The 18438-nt window shown below is 34.1% G+C and overlaps 3 protein-coding genes across 3 annotated transcripts; all 3 read left to right on the forward strand.

Moving 5' to 3' along the window:
- The first annotated feature begins 1468 nt into the window (after positions 1-1468).
- Positions 1469-3012, forward strand: LOC112801235 (CRIB domain-containing protein RIC3). Its single transcript, XM_025843859.3, has 5 exons — positions 1469-1607; positions 1807-1938; positions 2030-2139; positions 2251-2329; positions 2564-3012. Exons 2-5 carry the CDS (start codon positions 1890-1892, stop codon positions 2740-2742), a joined length of 417 nt encoding a protein of 138 aa, XP_025699644.1. The 5' UTR covers positions 1469-1607; positions 1807-1889; the 3' UTR covers positions 2743-3012.
- Positions 3013-4274: 1262 nt separating this feature from the next.
- On the forward strand, positions 4275-6749 carry LOC112799657 (COBRA-like protein 10). The gene is made up of 2 exons (XM_025841726.2): positions 4275-4979; positions 5309-6749. The coding sequence occupies exons 1-2, from the start codon at positions 4364-4366 to the stop codon at positions 6718-6720; spliced, it is 2028 nt and encodes a 675-aa protein (XP_025697511.1). The 5' UTR covers positions 4275-4363; the 3' UTR covers positions 6721-6749.
- Positions 6750-13544: 6795 nt separating this feature from the next.
- Positions 13545-15935, forward strand: LOC140184892 (uncharacterized). The gene is made up of 6 exons (XM_072238086.1): positions 13545-13822; positions 13937-14827; positions 14986-15152; positions 15258-15462; positions 15572-15693; positions 15778-15935. The coding sequence occupies exons 1-6, from the start codon at positions 13545-13547 to the stop codon at positions 15933-15935; spliced, it is 1821 nt and encodes a 606-aa protein (XP_072094187.1).
- The last annotated feature ends 2503 nt before the right edge of the window (positions 15936-18438 follow it).

Consider the following 18438-nt stretch of genomic DNA (forward strand, 5'->3'; position numbering starts at 1 on the left):
GGGAGGTTACGATATGGCTTTTGGAAGTGGGTAGAGAGATTTTAGGAGCAGTTACTCATTTGAATGAGTGTTTATCTGCCAGCTAATCTTCGTCCCCGACTTCTTTGGGATAAGTTGTGGTGAGAACCGATTTCGTCAGGAGTAGGTCGGTATAGGGCGAGGCTCAATCCTTTGGATTGGACCTTTCGTTGGGTCCTGTGTCTTATCATTGGACCATGGTATGAACAGTTCTAAAAACAAATTATCAATTCTGATTTAGGTTAGAGGTTTGTTTTGATTTTTTTGTTTGCTTAGACAAAAGAAAAATTAAAATGTACATAGTGCGTACTACAACGACTACATTTTAAGTTAACACATAAGTCAATAAAATGCTAATACAGCACATATTTAAATTTGATTTTTAACTCACTGTAAATAAATCTAAATGAAAAGATTTTTTTTATCCCGTATCTTTTATTCTGATATGTTGAAGTTTAATTTATTACATATCTAAATTTTATAATATTTGATAACTAAAGAAAATTAGCCAAAATTAATTATAAATTATTTTATGATAATTAATAAATATTGAATAAGACAAATTCTCACCTTTTTATTTTTTCCTAGTATTACTGTTAAATATTTATCAGTGTTCAACCGGGAAAAATTTCTCTCTGGTCAATAAGTACCTAATGGAAAGCTGTTAAATAACAAGTTACCACATAAACTATTCATTCTTGGGAAGCGAATGAGTAATGATAAACGCCTATAGTGTTTTTTATTTTTTTTGGACTAATGAGCATATATATCACCGTAGAATGTTGCTGTTCTTGTATGTGAATAATGGCATACTAGCTAATTCAAGACAAAACACTGAATTAGAAATATAGCTTCTCTGTTTGTCCATCTCATCCGCAATTTTAGAGCACAACTACGAAATCTTCACTTTCATTGGATATAACAAGGTATGTAGAACATCTTAGGAGAAACAAAATACAATAACTCCGAATTACTCGCTTAACAACCAAGGATAACAACATACATCAACCAACATATATGCATACACAACATACTCATTAATCATTAATCACTATTATTATTATTATTATTATTATTATTATTATTATTATTATTATTATTATTATTATTATTATTATTATTTCCAATTTACATTCTTAAATATTTTTTTCTTTAATTTGTCTTAACCCTTCTTTTCTTGTTTTCCCTGTCAACCCTTTATTTACTCGTTTTTCATCCTTGAATGGATCCCCATTTTCTATTCTTTTGTTTCTCCTTGAAACAAACCGCAGTTTTATTCTCCATTTCCACTCAACCCGCATTGTTACCCTCCCTATCATCCCATCAATAAAAATATCAAAATTTTCAGAACTCTGTTTATTCTTTCTCAGTTTTCCCATGATAATGTGTTGCTGGGTTTATATATATCTCGAATAGTTAATAACTCAATAACACAAACCTGAGAGGGAAAGACAGAAGCTTTGCATATGTCGTCATTCCTGCTAAACAAAGTTTTCCAGAATGATGACAAATTAAGGGTGACCCTAATAAAATGGCTAGACTTGGAGGATCAATGTTTATTCTAGTACCTTCATCATAATCCTCTTAAGGTACTTACATTGTTTTTAATCCAATTTTCTCATATATATAATAAAACCTCATCATATTTATTTGTTTCCAATTAAGCAGATACGAATAATGTTCATTATATTCCTGAATCAGATCGAGGCCCTCTTGAATGAGCATTAGTATTTGAAAAATATGAGAAATCAATTCCATGTAATTTTAAGTGTATCCATTTTGTGACAGGCAAAAGCATTTGTAGCTAAAAAAGAATTAGGCTTTGCTTCCTGTTGTTGATATCCTTATTATTACATTGGCGGCGCCGTTTGATGGGAAGTGCGATGAAAGGGATTTACAAATTCTTTACCCAAATTTTTGGTAATGCTTATATTTGTTTTGTACACCCAAATGTAACAATAAAATAAATTTATTGTTGTGCTAAGTTGGAGTTGGGTGTCGATTATTGTAGTTGTGAAGGAGCGGGAGGTGGAAATGGAAATGGAAATTGGGCAACCAACAGATGTTAAGCATGTGGCTCACATTGGATGGGATGGTCCTTCTGAGAGTGGACCCAGTTGGGTGTGTATGCACCTCTCCATCTCGCATCATTACTTTATATTATTATTATTATTATCAAATGAAATGTGTGAATTCTTTGTTGAAAAAAAAAAAAAAAAAAAACAAATACAGATGAATGAGTTTAAATCGGCACCTGATTTTTCAACGTCGATTGGTCCCCGAAGAGACCCCAATACTACGTCCATCCGAGGTAACTCCGATAGCTAGATCAGATCCATGTTCGTAATAATATAAGGTGAAAACTCAGGTGCAGTTAAATTCATGTGAAATTGATAGTTTAGAGTTAGATGATAATTTAGTCAAATCTATCAAATTATTTAACTACTCTCAACTATCAACTCCACATGAAATTAACTGCACTTTTGTTTTTCCCATAATATATATAGTGACTTACATACATGAACCCTCTCATATCGATCAACAGAGCCTCAAGAAGAAACCCAACAAACAACAGGGGTTGCCAATGTTGCTAAGAAGCCAAGGCGGAAAAAGGTTAAGTCAACTTCTTCTCCCAAGTCATCGCCTTCTTCTTCTACATCCAAGCACTCAAAACCTGCAAAGTCAAAGACTAAAATGCAGCAGCAAGTTCAAGCCACTGATTGAGAATAGAAGCAATGTGAATACTGAATATATAGAAGCTATCAACTGGTATACACTATAGAAAGAAAGGAAACTCTTTTCATCTTGTTTAGTAGCGAATCCTCCTAACTTGCTTAGACTGACCAATACAAATTTGGAACTCATTCAAAAAATATATTGTAAACAAAGATGTGATTATCTTAGGGTGATCGAGTTATTTTGTGCGTGCCAATGTCTGTGTTTTAGGGTTAACTTTATAAAATGCTATCATCAATTGGTGATAATGTTCAACTATTTGTTTCATTTTGCTCTATTAGCGACATAAAGATCACAGTTATATCCGATCCTTGGGTGCTAACAAATACTTCAAATCGTGGAATATTAGTATATTACATTGTTTCTTCAAAGTGCCAAACATAAACTTGTAATTGATTGAGGAGAGAATAGTTGCTAAATTTGAAGGGCAACATCTTTTTTTGGGGGGGAATTCTTTGATGCCTATCGAAGTTGTACATAATTTGCCTAAAACTAGAGATAGATAAGGCGAAATCCACCGTTTTATATTTGAATTCTACTAGTGAAATTTAGGTAATTTAAAAGATCTGTTTTTGTTATGTTTTTTGTTTTTTTTTTGGTATTGGAAGAGCAACATATTTTGTTCTACTAGAGAGAGATAAATAAATCATTTCAGGTTTGTTTTGTTTTTTTGGGCTTGATCTCGTAACGAACATAGCGGCCCAGAAAAGTAAAAACTTTGTTTGTGCCAGAAAGTGCCGAAAGGGTCCGTTTACAATATTTTGTACTCGATACATTCGCAATTTGAAGAGGCGGACCAAAAACAAAAAAGATGCGGCCGAATTATGACCACGAGAACATAACTGCAGGGAAAATTACAAGAAGCTTGTTACCATGGGCCTTTCGTATCATCTACTGTTAGTTTCCCAATTTATTGGCCATTTATATAGGCCAACGAGTTCAAACCCAAAAATAATAGTCCTACTCTTTTCTTATTTTATTACAAAAAAAAAAGAAAAAAAAACGTAATTTTGAAATATTAAAATAATTACACTGCAAGAATAATATTGAGCTGTAAAAAAAAAAATGAATGTTAGTTTTATCGGTTTTAATTTTGACATAATGCCATTTTATTATATTATTAGAAGGGTTAGACTTTCTTCATGGTAACACATCACAAAAATCGAATAATAATTTTTAGTCATATTTAAAGCATTAAACCTAAACGTGAAAAAAAAATTGAAGTTGTAGTACTTTATTTATTATATGCAACGAAAATTCATATTTTATAATGTGCTTGTGAGGGATAATTATCTAGCAAGGCGAAGTATGAAAATGATGATTAATTGAGAAAAGAAAGGGGAGAGTTTGAAACCTGGAAGAGTAGGCAGAAGTGAGAGGTTGAGGCGTTGAGCATAAGCAGATTCCCCGGCAAATGCATCGTAAAGTGAGAGGTTGAGGTTTTCTCTGACTCGTTCCATATTCATCCGACTATGCATGCCAACCCACTTACTCAGCTCACACTCCTACCATACAATTATAGTTAAGGAGGTCCAACCATAACGGCGTGAGCGCTGACAACAAATTAAACCATGGCATCCTCCTCTCCTAATGCAAATTAAATTAAGACATGACAATTAGTAGATTTGTATTATTATTGTTGTTGTTTGTTTCCTTTGGATCTCATCTGAGTGAGGCTCAACTGCTTATTCAACCGGGACCTAAACCCGAAGAAGTTGAAGCTCAAGGTCCCAACAAGACTACTACACCGCCGGCTGCAGAGGGCGAAGCGGCTTTTCCTCCAGAAGCAGACAACTGCAATGGGATCTTTATCTCCTATGACCTGCTTGGCAGGAGGAAGGAGTACCCTAAACTGAAGAACGCCACAGCGCAGCCGTGGGCCTTCAATGCCACCGCAACGGTGCTCAACACGGGCACCCAAGTGGTCAAGGGTTGGAAGCTCTACGTTGGGTTCCAACACGATGAGATTCTCGTCTCTGCCTCGGGGGCATACCTCTTCGAAGCGGCTGATTTCCCTGCTTATGTGGGACATGGCACCTACTTGGTTGGAGCTGGTCTCCCTGATCTCCAAACCGCCATCAACACTGCCCAAGATTTGAACCAAATTCAAGCTGTGCTTAATCTTGCTGGCACCCAGTTCGGTGTTAAGCCCCCTGCCATTCCAATGCCTAGAACCATCAAATTGGTCATTGATGGATACACATGCCCCCAACCAACTCTAAAACGTCAGTCCTCCTCCCACCCTTTAACTAATTATACTCCATTCTCATTTCAGTTCTTAATGAAACCAAGTAATAATTAATTAGTCTTGAGTTTTAATTATCTTAGTTTACAGTCGTTATAAACTCTTTATTCATATATATGTAATACAATAATGCATTTTGTAGATATAATAGCATTCATTCAAAGTTTAATTGTCATGCAGGAATTTCTAAAATTTTGAAATGATAGGTGGAATATTTGTAACAAATTACAAATTACATGCATGGATTGACTATTCTTCAAGGTAAGTTGCATTGTAACTAAGTAAATGAAATGGTGCTGTATGTGACAGAGAGTTCCATGTATGCATGCTGCAAAAGAGATCCAAAATCGAAGGCTGATACGTCGAACAAGAAATACCAAGCAACGCAGAAAGGGGATCTTTCCATAATGTACGACGTTGTGCAAGTATACTCAAACAACTACATGGCTCAGGTGACGATGGAGAACCGCAACCCACTGGGGCGCCTAGACCGTTGGAACCTGACATGGGAATGGACGAGAGGTGAGTTCATATACAACATCAGAGGCGCCTTCACGCGCGAGATTGACGCCTCTGACTGCGTCTACGGCCCCGCCGGAGAATACTACGCAGACATGGACTTCTCCAAAGTAATGAACTGCCAAAAGAATCCGGTGATCAGCGACTTGCCCCCTGAAAAGTTGGGTGACAACGAAATAGGTAACATCCCTTTCTGCTGCAGAAATGGCTCAATCTTGTCTCCTCTGATGGACAAAAACCAAGTGAAGTCAGTTTTCATGATGCAAGTGTTCAAGATCCCACCCGATCTCACCAAGACTTCCATCTACCCTCCGGAGAAATGGAAAGTTTCGGGAGTCCTGAATCCCGATTACAAATGCAGCCCTCCGCTGAAAGTGGAACCTTCTAGATCCCCGGACCCCAGGGGAATCGGGGCGACGGTTATCGCCCTTGCAAGCTGGCAAGTCGTGTGCAACATCACAACGCCAACCAAGAGACACAACCGCTGCTGCGTGTCTTTCTCTGCATTCTACAATGATTCTGCTGTTCCCTGCAACACTTGCGCCTGCGGTTGTCCCAAACCAGCGGGCCATTGTAACCCTTACGCAAGGGCACTACTTCTCCCCCACGAGGCTCTTCTTGTGCCCTTCTACAACAGAACACGCAAGTCGATTGCGTGGGCCAAGTTGAAGCATTTTCCCTTGCCAACCAAGCTGCCCTGCCCCGACAACTGCGGCGTTAGCATCAACTGGCATATTCTTTCTGACTTCAAGGGTGGCTGGACAGCCAGGATCACTATCTTCAACTGGGAGACATTCAACTTCCCCGACTGGTTCATGGCGTTGCAGTTCAAGAACCCTTCTCTTAGTCTTCAGGATGTGTATTCCTTCAACGCCACCTTCCTCCCGCGGCTCAACCACACCATATTCATGCACGGCCCACCGGGCTTAACCTATTTGGTATCTCTCGACAATGACACAAATCCCAAGGTGCCTGGTAAGCAACAGTCGGTTATATCCTTTAGCAAGAAGAATACGCCCCATATCAAAATCGCCAAAGGCGATGGCTTCCCTTCTAGAGTTTATTTCAATGGAGAAGAGTGTTCCCTTCCTACCCAATTTCCTCTGCGTAGTTCAAATCACCATACTCCTCTTGTACATCTATTAAACCATATCTTAGTCTTAGTTTTAGCTCTTACAATCAACAGTCAAATATTGCATTAATTATTACGAAAGGAAAAGTATGTGGAACAAAAAAGGATCAGCCAAAAGATAAACAAAATAATATTAAATTAATTAATTTAATTTTTATTTAATTTTTAATATTTGTTATTAATTGCCGTTTTGAATAAAATCTCTCATTGACTAATATGTTTCAAATCTCCAATAATCACTCCTGGGATCACGGAACCCTTTCAGCAAGTCCGATCCAAAATTTATTTTCTCTTTTGTCAAACACAAATTCGAAAAATACATAAAAAACATCCATTTAATATGAAAAAGAAACATTCTCATACTTAGTAGAAGAAACATCCATATATATTAACTCGTAAAGATTTTGAATTCATCGAAAGGTATTTGGCTGGATTTTGGCTGATATGCTTTTGGTTCCCTAGCTTTACTCATTACGAAATAGTTTAATTAGACACCTTTTATATATCTCTTATGTATATTTACTAACTTCAGCTTTAATTTGTTTTATAATGTGTATAAGAAAAATAGTATTTAAAAAAAATAAAATAAGATTTTAATTTTAGTGAAAAAATCATTTAGAATGAGAAGATTTATAAATTAATAAAGTAAGTTTAGAGAATGTTAAGAATAAATATTGTTTTATAAAAAGGGAAATAGTTTAATAATATAGTTTAATTTTAATATTGATAGCCTAAATTATTTTATATTATTGTTCAATTATATTTATTTTTTAAATTATTATTAATTAATTATTAAAAATAGTTATTTTTATTAATATAGTAATACGTAATTAAACATTTTTTTATGTTAAAATTAGAGATGGATTTTGCTAAAAAAATCAATTTGGATATAACCAATTATTATTAATTAGTCAAAACCATACTGATTACATAAAAAGTAAAATAACTTTTTATTATTCTTACTTTTTAAAATTTTAAAAATAAAAATAAAAATTTAATTGAATTGACTTACACTATAATTAATTACCTAAAACTTCTCTAAAAAATTAGGCTTTGTTAGTGGTGTGGTGGCTTGTATCAGATGGCTAGGGCGACTATTTGTTAAGACATTGTGGCACAACATGACGTGTGTATGAGTCATGTCTGCATATTTGACCTTTTAAGTAAATGGCAAAGTGGGTGACTGTACGGCTCTTACACACTCTTTTTGTAATTAAGCCAAGGGTATTGCTGTTACTTAGCGTAAAAATTTAATATTAAATTAAGTTAAATAAATGTGTTTCATTTTGCTTCTTCAGAGAATCAGAGTCATAATTGAAGGAGGCTTGTTGACTTAAAAAAAATATATTAAAAAATAATTATTTATATTATTTTTTAAATTTAATTTAAAAAAATAATTTTATAATTTAATATTAAAATTTTATATCTATAACTTTAAAAAATATAATAAAAATTTAATTATTTATATTACCTCAACTTATTAACATGTCGTAACAAATTTAACAATGACTATCATTTAATTGTTTTAAAATTCTGGAAAACCTTGTTAGTTGTCACCATGTTTTCGCGCAATGCTGGCTATAAGTCTATAACCTTCACTTACAGTGGCTTTATTGGGATTTTCCGACCTGCAACCTACAGTCAACTACAAAGTGTGTGTCTGAATTCGTTTTAGGTAAATTAGAGTTTGAAAAAGTAATTTTGTAGAATTGATTTTTGGTAAAAGTGAATTTGTGTCAATATAATTTATGTTTGATAATTTTTATTAAAATTAATTTTGATAAAATAAATATTGTTTTAATAATATTAGTTAAAACTACTTTTAAATAAATAATTAATTAATTACTAAAAAAATATAATATTATTTTTTAAGTATATTTAATTTTTTTATATTTTTTAATTTTTTATATAGTATTTTTTTATAATACTCTATTTTAGTATATTATAATTTTTTATTATTATAATAAAAATTAATATTTATTTATGAAATTAAAACAATATATAAAAATTGACAATTTTTTAAGTATTTTTTATAATAAAAATTAATATTTATTTATTAAATTAAAAATAATATATAAAATAATATATTTTAATATTCTTTTTAAGTATTTTTAATAATTTTATTTTTATTATTATTTTAGGTTCTAATTTTTTACTATTATTTATACTTAATTTTTTATTTAATTTATCATTTTTAATAGGAGCAATAATACATATTATAAAAAATTAAAATAGTAAATAGTGCACAAAAATTAGAATAATTGTTTGAATACTCTCAGTATTTTTTATTTAAAAAAATTATGAAAAAAATCAATAATAACTAACAACAAACCTAAATATACATTGAGTAAACGAATAAGCTATAATTTTTTGCTTCTAGTGAACGAGTTTTTGAGATGCAAAATCAAGTTGGCGTTTAGAGAAAAAAATTGTCAAACATCAAAGAACAACGTTCAAAGCACCTAAATGCACTTTTATCCTCTTCAACGTGTTCCACAAACACACCCTGCTTGAATATCCTTGAATTAAAATATGCTTTTTTAACGTTAATTAGTGTTAATCGAAAAATATTTTCGATTAGGACAAAACGAAAAAGGTGCACGTGCAGGTATAAGTTGGGAGTTGCTCATCATGAACTCGATTTTAGATTCCTTCTTAAATCGAACAGCCTTGTCGAACAGGTATTCGAATAAGAAATCAAATAGTTGCTCGAATAAGGGATCGAACGGTTACATAAGTGGAGAAGTTGAAGGCTTTCACCACGTGAGGAATTGATGGGTAATGTTTCACTAGCAAAAGAGTGGAACGGTTACCAGGAAATACGTACGCAAGACAATATTGTGTAATTAATAATCAGTTATAGAAGTAGGTTATAAATATTAGAAAGTTTTAGGGAATAAAGGTTGGGACTTTGCTTCAGAAATTATTCACGCACTCTCACATCCCAACGACTTTCTGAGTTTGTCTCGAGTCAATTATCTGTAGTTTTTCTTCCACTTGTCTTTATTTTCCATTTAATTTTTCTGTAAACTTTATCTTTCAAGCAAATATACCTTCCAAGCAAGTTTATCTTTCAAGCTAATTTATCTTTCAAGCATTCTTTAATTTTCACGTCCAATTTATATTTCAAGCACTTTTAAGTTCCAAATCAAAATTCTTTGACCTAGTTGAAGGCACCTTACTACTTTCTTTAAATTTCAACACAATCTCTTCCAATTTCAGTTAATTTATTTTTCAAAAACTTTATTTTTTTATTCTTTAACAAATTTCGATTTATCTTTCATTTCAATATACATCTAATCGAAAATGCTTTGATGCACTTATAAAAAATGGTACCTATAAAAGAGGAGTCGATTTCACTCTTAAACTATTAGAATCGAACTATCATCGATTTGCTAAAAATCGATAAAACAATTACAAATAAAAATGCTTAACTTTTTGTTCCCTACCAGGAATCACATGCATACTAGAGTCACGTGTCGCACTCGTAAATTCGCATCGCCACCATAGCCATGTCATCATCAGAGAATTGGCATTAAAATTAAATTCTTAATAATATTGGTCAAACAAAGAAAAATAATAGTAGTCACCTAATATTATTTCTCAAAATAAAATTCATAAAAATATTGATAACTGAACAATTTTTAGTCATTTAAAGTTTTCAGTTAAGAAAAATAAAAAAGTTTGTGGCAACTAAGAAACTGAATGTTTAATTGGACACCGAGAATTATCTCAATTGTAATCATAATTAGGACCATTTTCAGTAGAAAACTCATTCTAATTTTTATTTATGACTCACCTGTCATAAAAAGTAACTCCACATCAGTTTTTGCGTCATAAACAGTAAATAGGAATTCAAAACATCTCTCTCTTCTTCATTAAGAAGAACTAACTTTAGTCCCTGTTGTGGTCCCACTTAATTAATTAATTAAAATACTTAAAATTAATATAATTAATTTTTTTCAATAATATTATTTAAATCTATAAATTTAAAAATAATTCACTATTAAAAGATATTAGTATTAAATAAATTCATATATAACAATAATACACAATATATAATTCGGGATTACACTAATTTGTAAAATTACTTAATATAAAGAAAAACATAATTAAGCTCTATAGTTGACGACAAACATTGTGAAATTGTCATGTGTTCAATCAAGTCTTCTTTCAATATTAATTATGACATAAATAATTAATATAAATCATTAATTAAATAAAAATTTAATTATTTAATCTAATTAATTGTTATAATTATTGTTAAAGGGTGAGGGAAGCTGTGAGAGAGAGAGAGAGTTCATGAAGGAAATTGAGAGAAGAAATGAAATCGGCATCAACTCAATCTACAATGAAAGAACTCAAGTTACTATTGGTACAGCAACAAGTTTATATAGTGCTAGTTTAATTCTAGCTAACCACTTCCAGCTGGCAATAATAATAACAAACTTAGTAACTAATTTACTTAACTTATATTCTGCTGTGTGTTGCTGTATTGTATGTATATGAGTTTGCACAAGATTTTCTATCAAGTAACACCCTCTCTCAAATTGGGAGTTGATGCGTGAGCATCTTTCCTATCTTTTTCTAGTGAATTGCATCTAATTTGTTGAGTTTAATAAAGAATTAATTATCTTTTAGCCAATATGGATGCTACTTTGAGTCTTTTGCAATTTTATTTATTTTAGGTAGCATTCGGTAAAATTTGATGGAGTTTCTGCAGCACAAGAATAAAAGGAGATGGCTGCGAGGAGTGACGCGCACGCGTGCCTGACGCGTGCGCGTGATTTGGAGGTATCCATGGCGACGCGTGTGCGTGATTGACGCGTACGCGTAACATGCGTCACGTGCAGAAAACGCAGAAAAACGCTGGGGGCGATTTCTGGGCTCTTTTGACCCAGTTTTCAGCCCAGAAAACACATATTAGAAGCTGCAGAATGGACAAAACAAGTGGTCCCCACCCATCAGTTGAAGACTTGTTAATTAATTCGAATTTAAATTCAAATCTTATTTTGAGGAAAAGATACTATTTTTAATTTTAGATAATTAGATTTTAAATTTATTAGGATTAGTTATAAATAGGAATTCAGATGTTATCAGATTGGAACTCTGTACATTTTACCAGAATCCTTATTTTCTTCTCTGAACCATGAGCAACTAATCCTTCATTGTTAAGGTTAGAAGTTCTATCTATTTGTATGGATTGATTCGTTTGATCTTTCTAATTTAATCCATGTTTTGATTTATATTTCAATAATTATTTTCGTTCTTTATTTTATGAATTTGGGTGGAACGGAAGTATGACCCATGTTCTAATTGAGTTCTTGTAAAACTTAGAAAAGCTCTTTACTTGAACAACAGCTTGAAAACATATTATCCTGAATTTCTAATTGTTTGTATTTAATGGGATACGTGACATATAATCAATGTTCTTAAAATCGGTTCGAACCGGCCGGTCGAACCGTGAACCAGTCGCTGTAATGGTTCGGATAATAAGAAAAACCGCAGATTTTGAAAAACCGGACTTGAACCGACGAACCGGTCGGTTACCGGTTGGTCGAACCGAACCGGGACCCGGACGGTTTTTTAACGTTGCAGCAAAACGCCACCGTTTTGTGCTGAGGGAACCCTAATTTCCTTTTCTCCTTCGTAGCCTCCACTTCCTCGTTCCTCCAGCTTCTCAGTTCTCAACTCCAGCCTCCCACAGAACAGAACACCACCCAGTCAGCCACGACTCCAAGAGGCCCTCAACGCACTCACCTCCGTCGCGCCTTCAGCACGGTCACGCCGTCACCAGCGACGCGCCGTCAGCTCCCTGGCGCCGTTGGGTCCATCGCGCTTTCCGATACCTCGCGCAGTCAGCACCTTCCCGCCGTCAGCTCCATCGCGCGCTCAGCTCTGTCACGCCCTCAGCCACTTCGCATGTCACCTCCGTCGAGCTCTGCCTCTGAGAAAGCAATAGAGAAGCGTTGAAGCGTTGAAGCGTTGTCCTTTGAGCTCTGAGACAAAGCAACAGATTTTCTCATTTCCAGGTAATTTTTAATTTAGTTATGAACATGATTTTGTGATGCAATCCGATTCTGATGAAACTGTGCTCTGATGAACTGAACTCTGAGTCTCTACTCTCTGAAACTGTTATGAACTGATTTTGTGATTTCATTGATTCTGATGAACTGAACTCTGAGTCTTTACTCTCTGAAACTGTTATGAACTGATTTTGTGATTTCATTGATTCTGATGAAACTGTGCTCTGATGAACTGAACTCTGTGTCTCTACTCTCTGGAACTGTTATGAACTGATTTTGTGATTTCATTGATTCTGATGAATTGAACTCTGATGAACTGAACTCTGAGTCTCTACTGTCTGAAACTGTTATGAATTGATTTGTGATTTCATTGATTCTGATGAACTGTGCTCTGATGAACTGAACTCTGAGTCTCTACTCTCTGAAACTGTTATGAACTGATTTTGTGATGAAATATGAACTGATTTTGTGACATGATTGTGTGAATTCTAATTTTGTGAACAAAGAATTTTATTGAACCTGAGATGTTGTACTTGTTTGTATACTCTGATTTTGGAATTTGGATATTGTTTGTTCATTTATTGTGAACTTGAGAGTTGAGATTATTGGGTTGGATTGCTGGTAATATTTAGGTATGGAAGAAAGTATCAACCAAGACCTACCTAGGAATAATAATGCTGAAAATAATTCTACTTCGAATGAACGTTCTCTTCCTCCCGCGAGTAACGAAAATCAATCACAAACTTGTAGTGTTAGGGGGAAAACTGATCCTGCTTAGAGATACGTTGCTTTACAGAATATAAATAGAAAACCGCATTACCAATGCTTATTTTGTCTGAGTACTTTTGGGGGCGGGGGAATTAATAGAATGAAAAAGCATTTGGCGAAGATAGGTAGAGACATTAAGAAGTGTTCTAAGGTCCCGTATGATGTAGAAAAACAAATGGAAGGTTTATTGAAAGAGATTCAGAAAAGTAAAACTAGTAAAAGGAAAGTAAGTTTCAATGAAGAGGGTACCGATGAGTGTGAGGATGCAATTGATGAAGCAATAGCGCAAGAGGAACAACAAACTCCGAGTCAGTTACCAACTAAGGAGGTTGTTGGAGGCGATCCAAAAAAGAAAGCAAAAACCATTATTCCTCCTATGTTTGCACCAAGAACAACTCCGGGCAGTCAACGAAGTCTGAAAAGCGTGTTTCATAACAAAGAGGCGCTTCATGAAGTTGATAAGTGAGTGGCTAGATGGCTTTTGGATTGTAGGATTCCTTTCAATGCGGTTATGTCACCTTTTTTTCAAGATATTTTGGATGGTGTAGCTGGCTATGGGCCTGGTTATATAGGTCCTTCTTATGACTCTTTAAGGGTTAACTTATTAGCCGATCTCAAAAGGGAGTGTCAAATGGTTGTTGATAGCTATAGGTCTGCTTGGAAAGAAACTGGATATACTCTCATGGCTGATGGTTGGACAAATCAAAGGCAAAGAACGTTGATTAATTTTTTGGTTTATTGTTCGAAAGGGTTGTGCTTTGTGAAATCTGTTGATGCCTCAAGTATGGTTAAAAATGCTTCTAGCTTGTGTGACTTGTTTTCAGAGGTGATTGAATGGATTGGATTTGATAATGTTGTTCATGTAGTAACCGATAATGCTGCGAATTATGTTGCTGCTGGTAGGCTTATTAGTAAGAAATTTGAAAATATTCACTGGTCACCTTGTGCTGCTCATTGCTTGAATCTTATTCTAAAAGATATAAGCAGCATGCCACATATTTCTAGCCTTGCAACACATGCTTCGAAGATTACTGTGTTTGTATATAATCATACGGTGTTCTTGTCCTGGCTAAGACAAAAAGATAATTGGAAGGAGATTGTTCGTCCAGGTCCAACTCGTTTTGCCACTGTCTTCCTCACATTGATGAGTATCTTTGAGCGCAAATCGAAATTACAACAATTGGTTGTTGATACACATTTTACCGGACACAAATTAGGAAGGAGTGCTAATGGTAGAGCTGTGAGTGCAATTATCCTAGACAATAAATTTTGGGATGATTGTTTTACTGTATGCCAAATTGTGAGTCCGTTGATTAAATTGCTGAGGTTTGTAGATGCCGATGATAAACCATCATTGGGAATTGTTTATGAAGGTATGCTGAGGTCAGAAAATGGAATCAAAGAAATGTTCAAGCATAGGAAGAGTGCATATCAACCTTACACAGAGATTATCAACTCAAGATGGGACAAACATTTGAAAAAAAATCTTCACGCAGCAGCCTATTTCTTGAATCCTGAGTGCTTTTTTCTGAAAATTATAGAGAATCACCTGATGTCATGCGAGCTTTACTTGATCTTGTTACATTGCATTGCAAGGTTAATAATTTAGATTCAGTTGAGGCAATGAAAGAAATACACTTATATAGAGATCGAAAGGAAAGCTTTGATAGGCCTGAAGCTGTTCCAGCTGCAAAAAAACTTCAACCTGGTAATAATATCTGTTTGATAATAAGCTTTAGTTATTTACTTATTTTATGTTTTGGTTTCCTTAATTTGATAACTAATACTTGAGATATGGGATTGTAATTTGTAGATGAATGGTGGAGGTTGTTTGGTAGTTCTGCTCCATGTTTACAAAAAATTGCAGTTCGCATTCTTAGCCAAGCATCTGCTTCTTCAGGGTGTGAAAGGAATTGGAGTCTTTTTGATCAAATTCATACAACAAGAAGGAATAGATTGGAGCATGATAGGCTAAGTGATATTGTGTATGTTACATATAATTTGCGTCTTAAATCCAGGTAATCTATATTTCATCCTTTCATTTCATATCATTAGATTTTGTATAGCTAATATACTAGGCTTATTATCTATTGTATTTAATTTGTTAGGAATGAAAGAAAAAAAAAGAAAGCAAAAGTCGCAATATGATCCAATCGATATTGAAACTATTGATAAGGTTGATTTTTGGGTGACGGAAGAGGTTGTTGAAAAAGAGCCTGATCTTCCAATTAATATTGAAGACTTGCTTCGTGAGTTTTATAGTTTATTGATCAGACAATAAATTACAATAACTTTTATCTTTAATTTATTGATAATGTGTTATATTTTCTTAGATGAGATTGATGCTGATTTAGATCAAGGTGGTGGTGGTGGTAGTACTAGTACATTTTATGCTGCACCACTTGCTTTTTCTGGTCCAAGTAGTGGAAATGAAGGTGATGAAATCAATGAGACAAATCTGCAGCAAATTATGGAGGATTTTGATGATTGATGACAAACTTGGATCATTTTGATGATGCTATGTTAGGTTTGATTGGTTGTTTGTTGACTTTTGAACTTTGAATTTGTATTTGAATGAGATTATAACATTTGGTTTATGTAGTACTTTTAATTTGAATGATATTTTAAAGTTTAGATTAGACTATAATTATATTTTCATGTGCTTATTTATATTTTAATTATTATTTTATTATAAAACGGTTTTTACAGTTCAACCACGGTCAAACCGGTTGAACCTATAAACCAGTGAACCAGTGCCTAGAGCGGTTTGATGACCGGTTCAGTTTTCAGAACCTTGCATATAATCCCCTTATTTTTGGATAATTAGGATTCTTGTGGCATATAAACTGGAATTTGATCATTACCTTCTAATTGGATTTAATTGACCAAGGAATTGGCAGTTAATGAATTTTAGAGGAGACTAGGAAGGTCTAAGGAATTAGGGTCTAGTCACATATAGTTTGCCATGAATTAAATCTTGCATGATTAAAATAGTTAGTAAGAAAAATCAATCCGGAAAAATAGATAACTCCGAAGCCTTAACTATTTTCTCTATATTTTATTCCCAACTCATTGCTGCTTGCTTTCTGAAATTCTTAATTTACTGTTTAATGCTCTTTGAACATTCAAACACTCTTTTCTGTTTGTCTAACTAAGCCAATGACTTAACCATTGTTGCTTAGTCCATCAATTCTCATGGGATCGACCATTACTCACATAAAGTATTACTTGGTATGACCTGGTGCACTTGCCGGTTAGTCTGTGTGGGTTATAAAACACCGCACCAAGTTTTTGGCACCGTTGCCAGGGATTGACTGTGATTGACAACTACTGGTTGTTTGATTTCTTAGATTAGGCGTTTTTACTTTAATTTCATTTAACTTATTTCCTTAAATTTTCAATATATATATATATATTGATTTATTTTATTTAAATTTTTTTCTTAATTTTCAAAATTAAGTTTGGTGTTCCCGTAGTAATTTTTCTCTAAAAAATATTTTTTTAAAATCCTAGTATCTTTCTTTGTTTAATTTTTGAATTTATAGTTCACTTCTTTTCATTTATTTTCGAATTTTTTTATTATTTTTTTATTCCTTTTAAAAAAAATTCTGTTCTATCTTCTTTGCTTTCCTGTTTACCACATGGTGCGTTTAATTCTTTTTAGTGTTTCTTGTTGAGGAAAAATAATGAAGAGAGATCACATGGGTTACTACTCACATCCGAGTAGTGATTCATATTATTGTGGATAGGGAAACTACCGAAATTTTGGTTGGCAAAGTCAAAACCAAAGAAACTTCAGTGCTCCATGTTCCAACTATCAAGAACCATCATCTTTCTACCCATATCAAGAGCCACCATCTCCCTATTCATACCAAGAGCCATCCTCTTTTTATACTTATCAAGAACCATCATCTCCTTCTTATTTATATCAAGAGCCATCATCTCCTTATTCATCTCAAATACCATCAGATCTTGAGCTTCTCATGAAAGAATTCTTACATGATATAAAGACGAGTGTCAAAAATGTAGAGAAACATGTACAATCAATTATCAAGTCACAGGAAGAGGAGCAAGAAAATTCCTTCCCAAGAGATATAATGCAAGATCCTATGGAAGAAAGTGAAGAAATCAATCAAAGGAGTTTATGCTCCAGTGAACTAGAGAACTTTCCATCCTCACACATGGAAGAAAAGGAAGATGCAAAAGCAAAGGAGGAAGATGCACCCACAATGGAGGAAGATGCACAACCTCCCATGCCTTTGGTAAGCAATGAAGAAGATATTGGATTAGAAGACAACTACCAAGAGGAAGAGGTTAAAATTGAGGAAGCTTGCAAAGAGGTAGAAGAATTCAACGAAGAACACAAGGGAGTGGAGCTTGCAAGATCCCTTCCAAAGCCATCATCATCCAATACAACATTCAAGTGGGTAAAATTTCTATCCTTAACCTTTACTTTCCCACTTGAATATGGGCTACTAGAGACGAATGGTCAACTTAGAGCTCTTTGTAGCATTAAGAGTAAGAGGAAGATGGTTAGTGGCAAGAGTTATCAAGCAAGGTTCAATATGGTTGCATGCTCCAAATTGAAGTGCAAGGATTGGTGTAGAGCTCAATTGAATGGGTTTAGAAGGTTGTTTGGATGTCTCTGTGAGAATTCAGATCGCTTGCCACCCGGTGGGAACAATGGTGATCCACAAGGAGACGGGTATAAAAGCAAGGTTTGGGACCCTAGGATTCATTCCCACAATCAACACTCTTGGGGCCTTGTCACTTGCTTCAACTTGCTTAAAGGCGTTATGCGCCTAGTTTGGGATCCCGGTAGCCATTGGAATTACAAACATTGGTGGAGATTCTTAGATCAGTACAAGCACAAGCCACCATGACAAGGAGCTCACCACATGTCCAACTTAAGGACTTTAACTAAAAGTGCTTGGTGGGAGACAACCCACCATGGTATGATCGTTTCTTTTCATTCTTAGTTGTTTTTTGTAGTA

This window comes from Arachis hypogaea, chromosome 5, assembly GCF_003086295.3.
Source record: "Arachis hypogaea cultivar Tifrunner chromosome 5, arahy.Tifrunner.gnm2.J5K5, whole genome shotgun sequence".
NCBI lineage: Eukaryota > Viridiplantae > Streptophyta > Magnoliopsida > Fabales > Fabaceae > Arachis > Arachis hypogaea.

Coding starts and splice junctions, on each gene's coding strand:
- LOC112799657 (XM_025841726.2), top strand. CDS start 4,364: ATGACAATTAGTAGATTTGTATTATTATTGTTGTTGTTTGTTTCCTTT. Junction 4,980..5,308: donor CCCCCAACCAACTCTAAAAC/GTCAGTCCTCCT, acceptor TGTATGTGACAG/AGAGTTCCATGTATGCATGC.
- LOC140184892 (XM_072238086.1), top strand. CDS start 13,545: ATGAAAAAGCATTTGGCGAAGATAGGTAGAGACATTAAGAAGTGTTCT. Junction 14,828..14,985: donor GTTTATGAAGGTATGCTGAG/GTCAGAAAATGG, acceptor TGAAAATTATAG/AGAATCACCTGATGTCATGC. Junction 15,463..15,571: donor AATTTGCGTCTTAAATCCAG/GTAATCTATATT, acceptor AGAAAAAAAAAG/AAAGCAAAAGTCGCAATATG.
- LOC112801235 (XM_025843859.3), top strand. CDS start 1,890: ATGGGAAGTGCGATGAAAGGGATTTACAAATTCTTTACCCAAATTTTT. Junction 1,939..2,029: donor ATTCTTTACCCAAATTTTTG/GTAATGCTTATA, acceptor CGATTATTGTAG/TTGTGAAGGAGCGGGAGGTG. Junction 2,140..2,250: donor CTGAGAGTGGACCCAGTTGG/GTGTGTATGCAC, acceptor AAACAAATACAG/ATGAATGAGTTTAAATCGGC.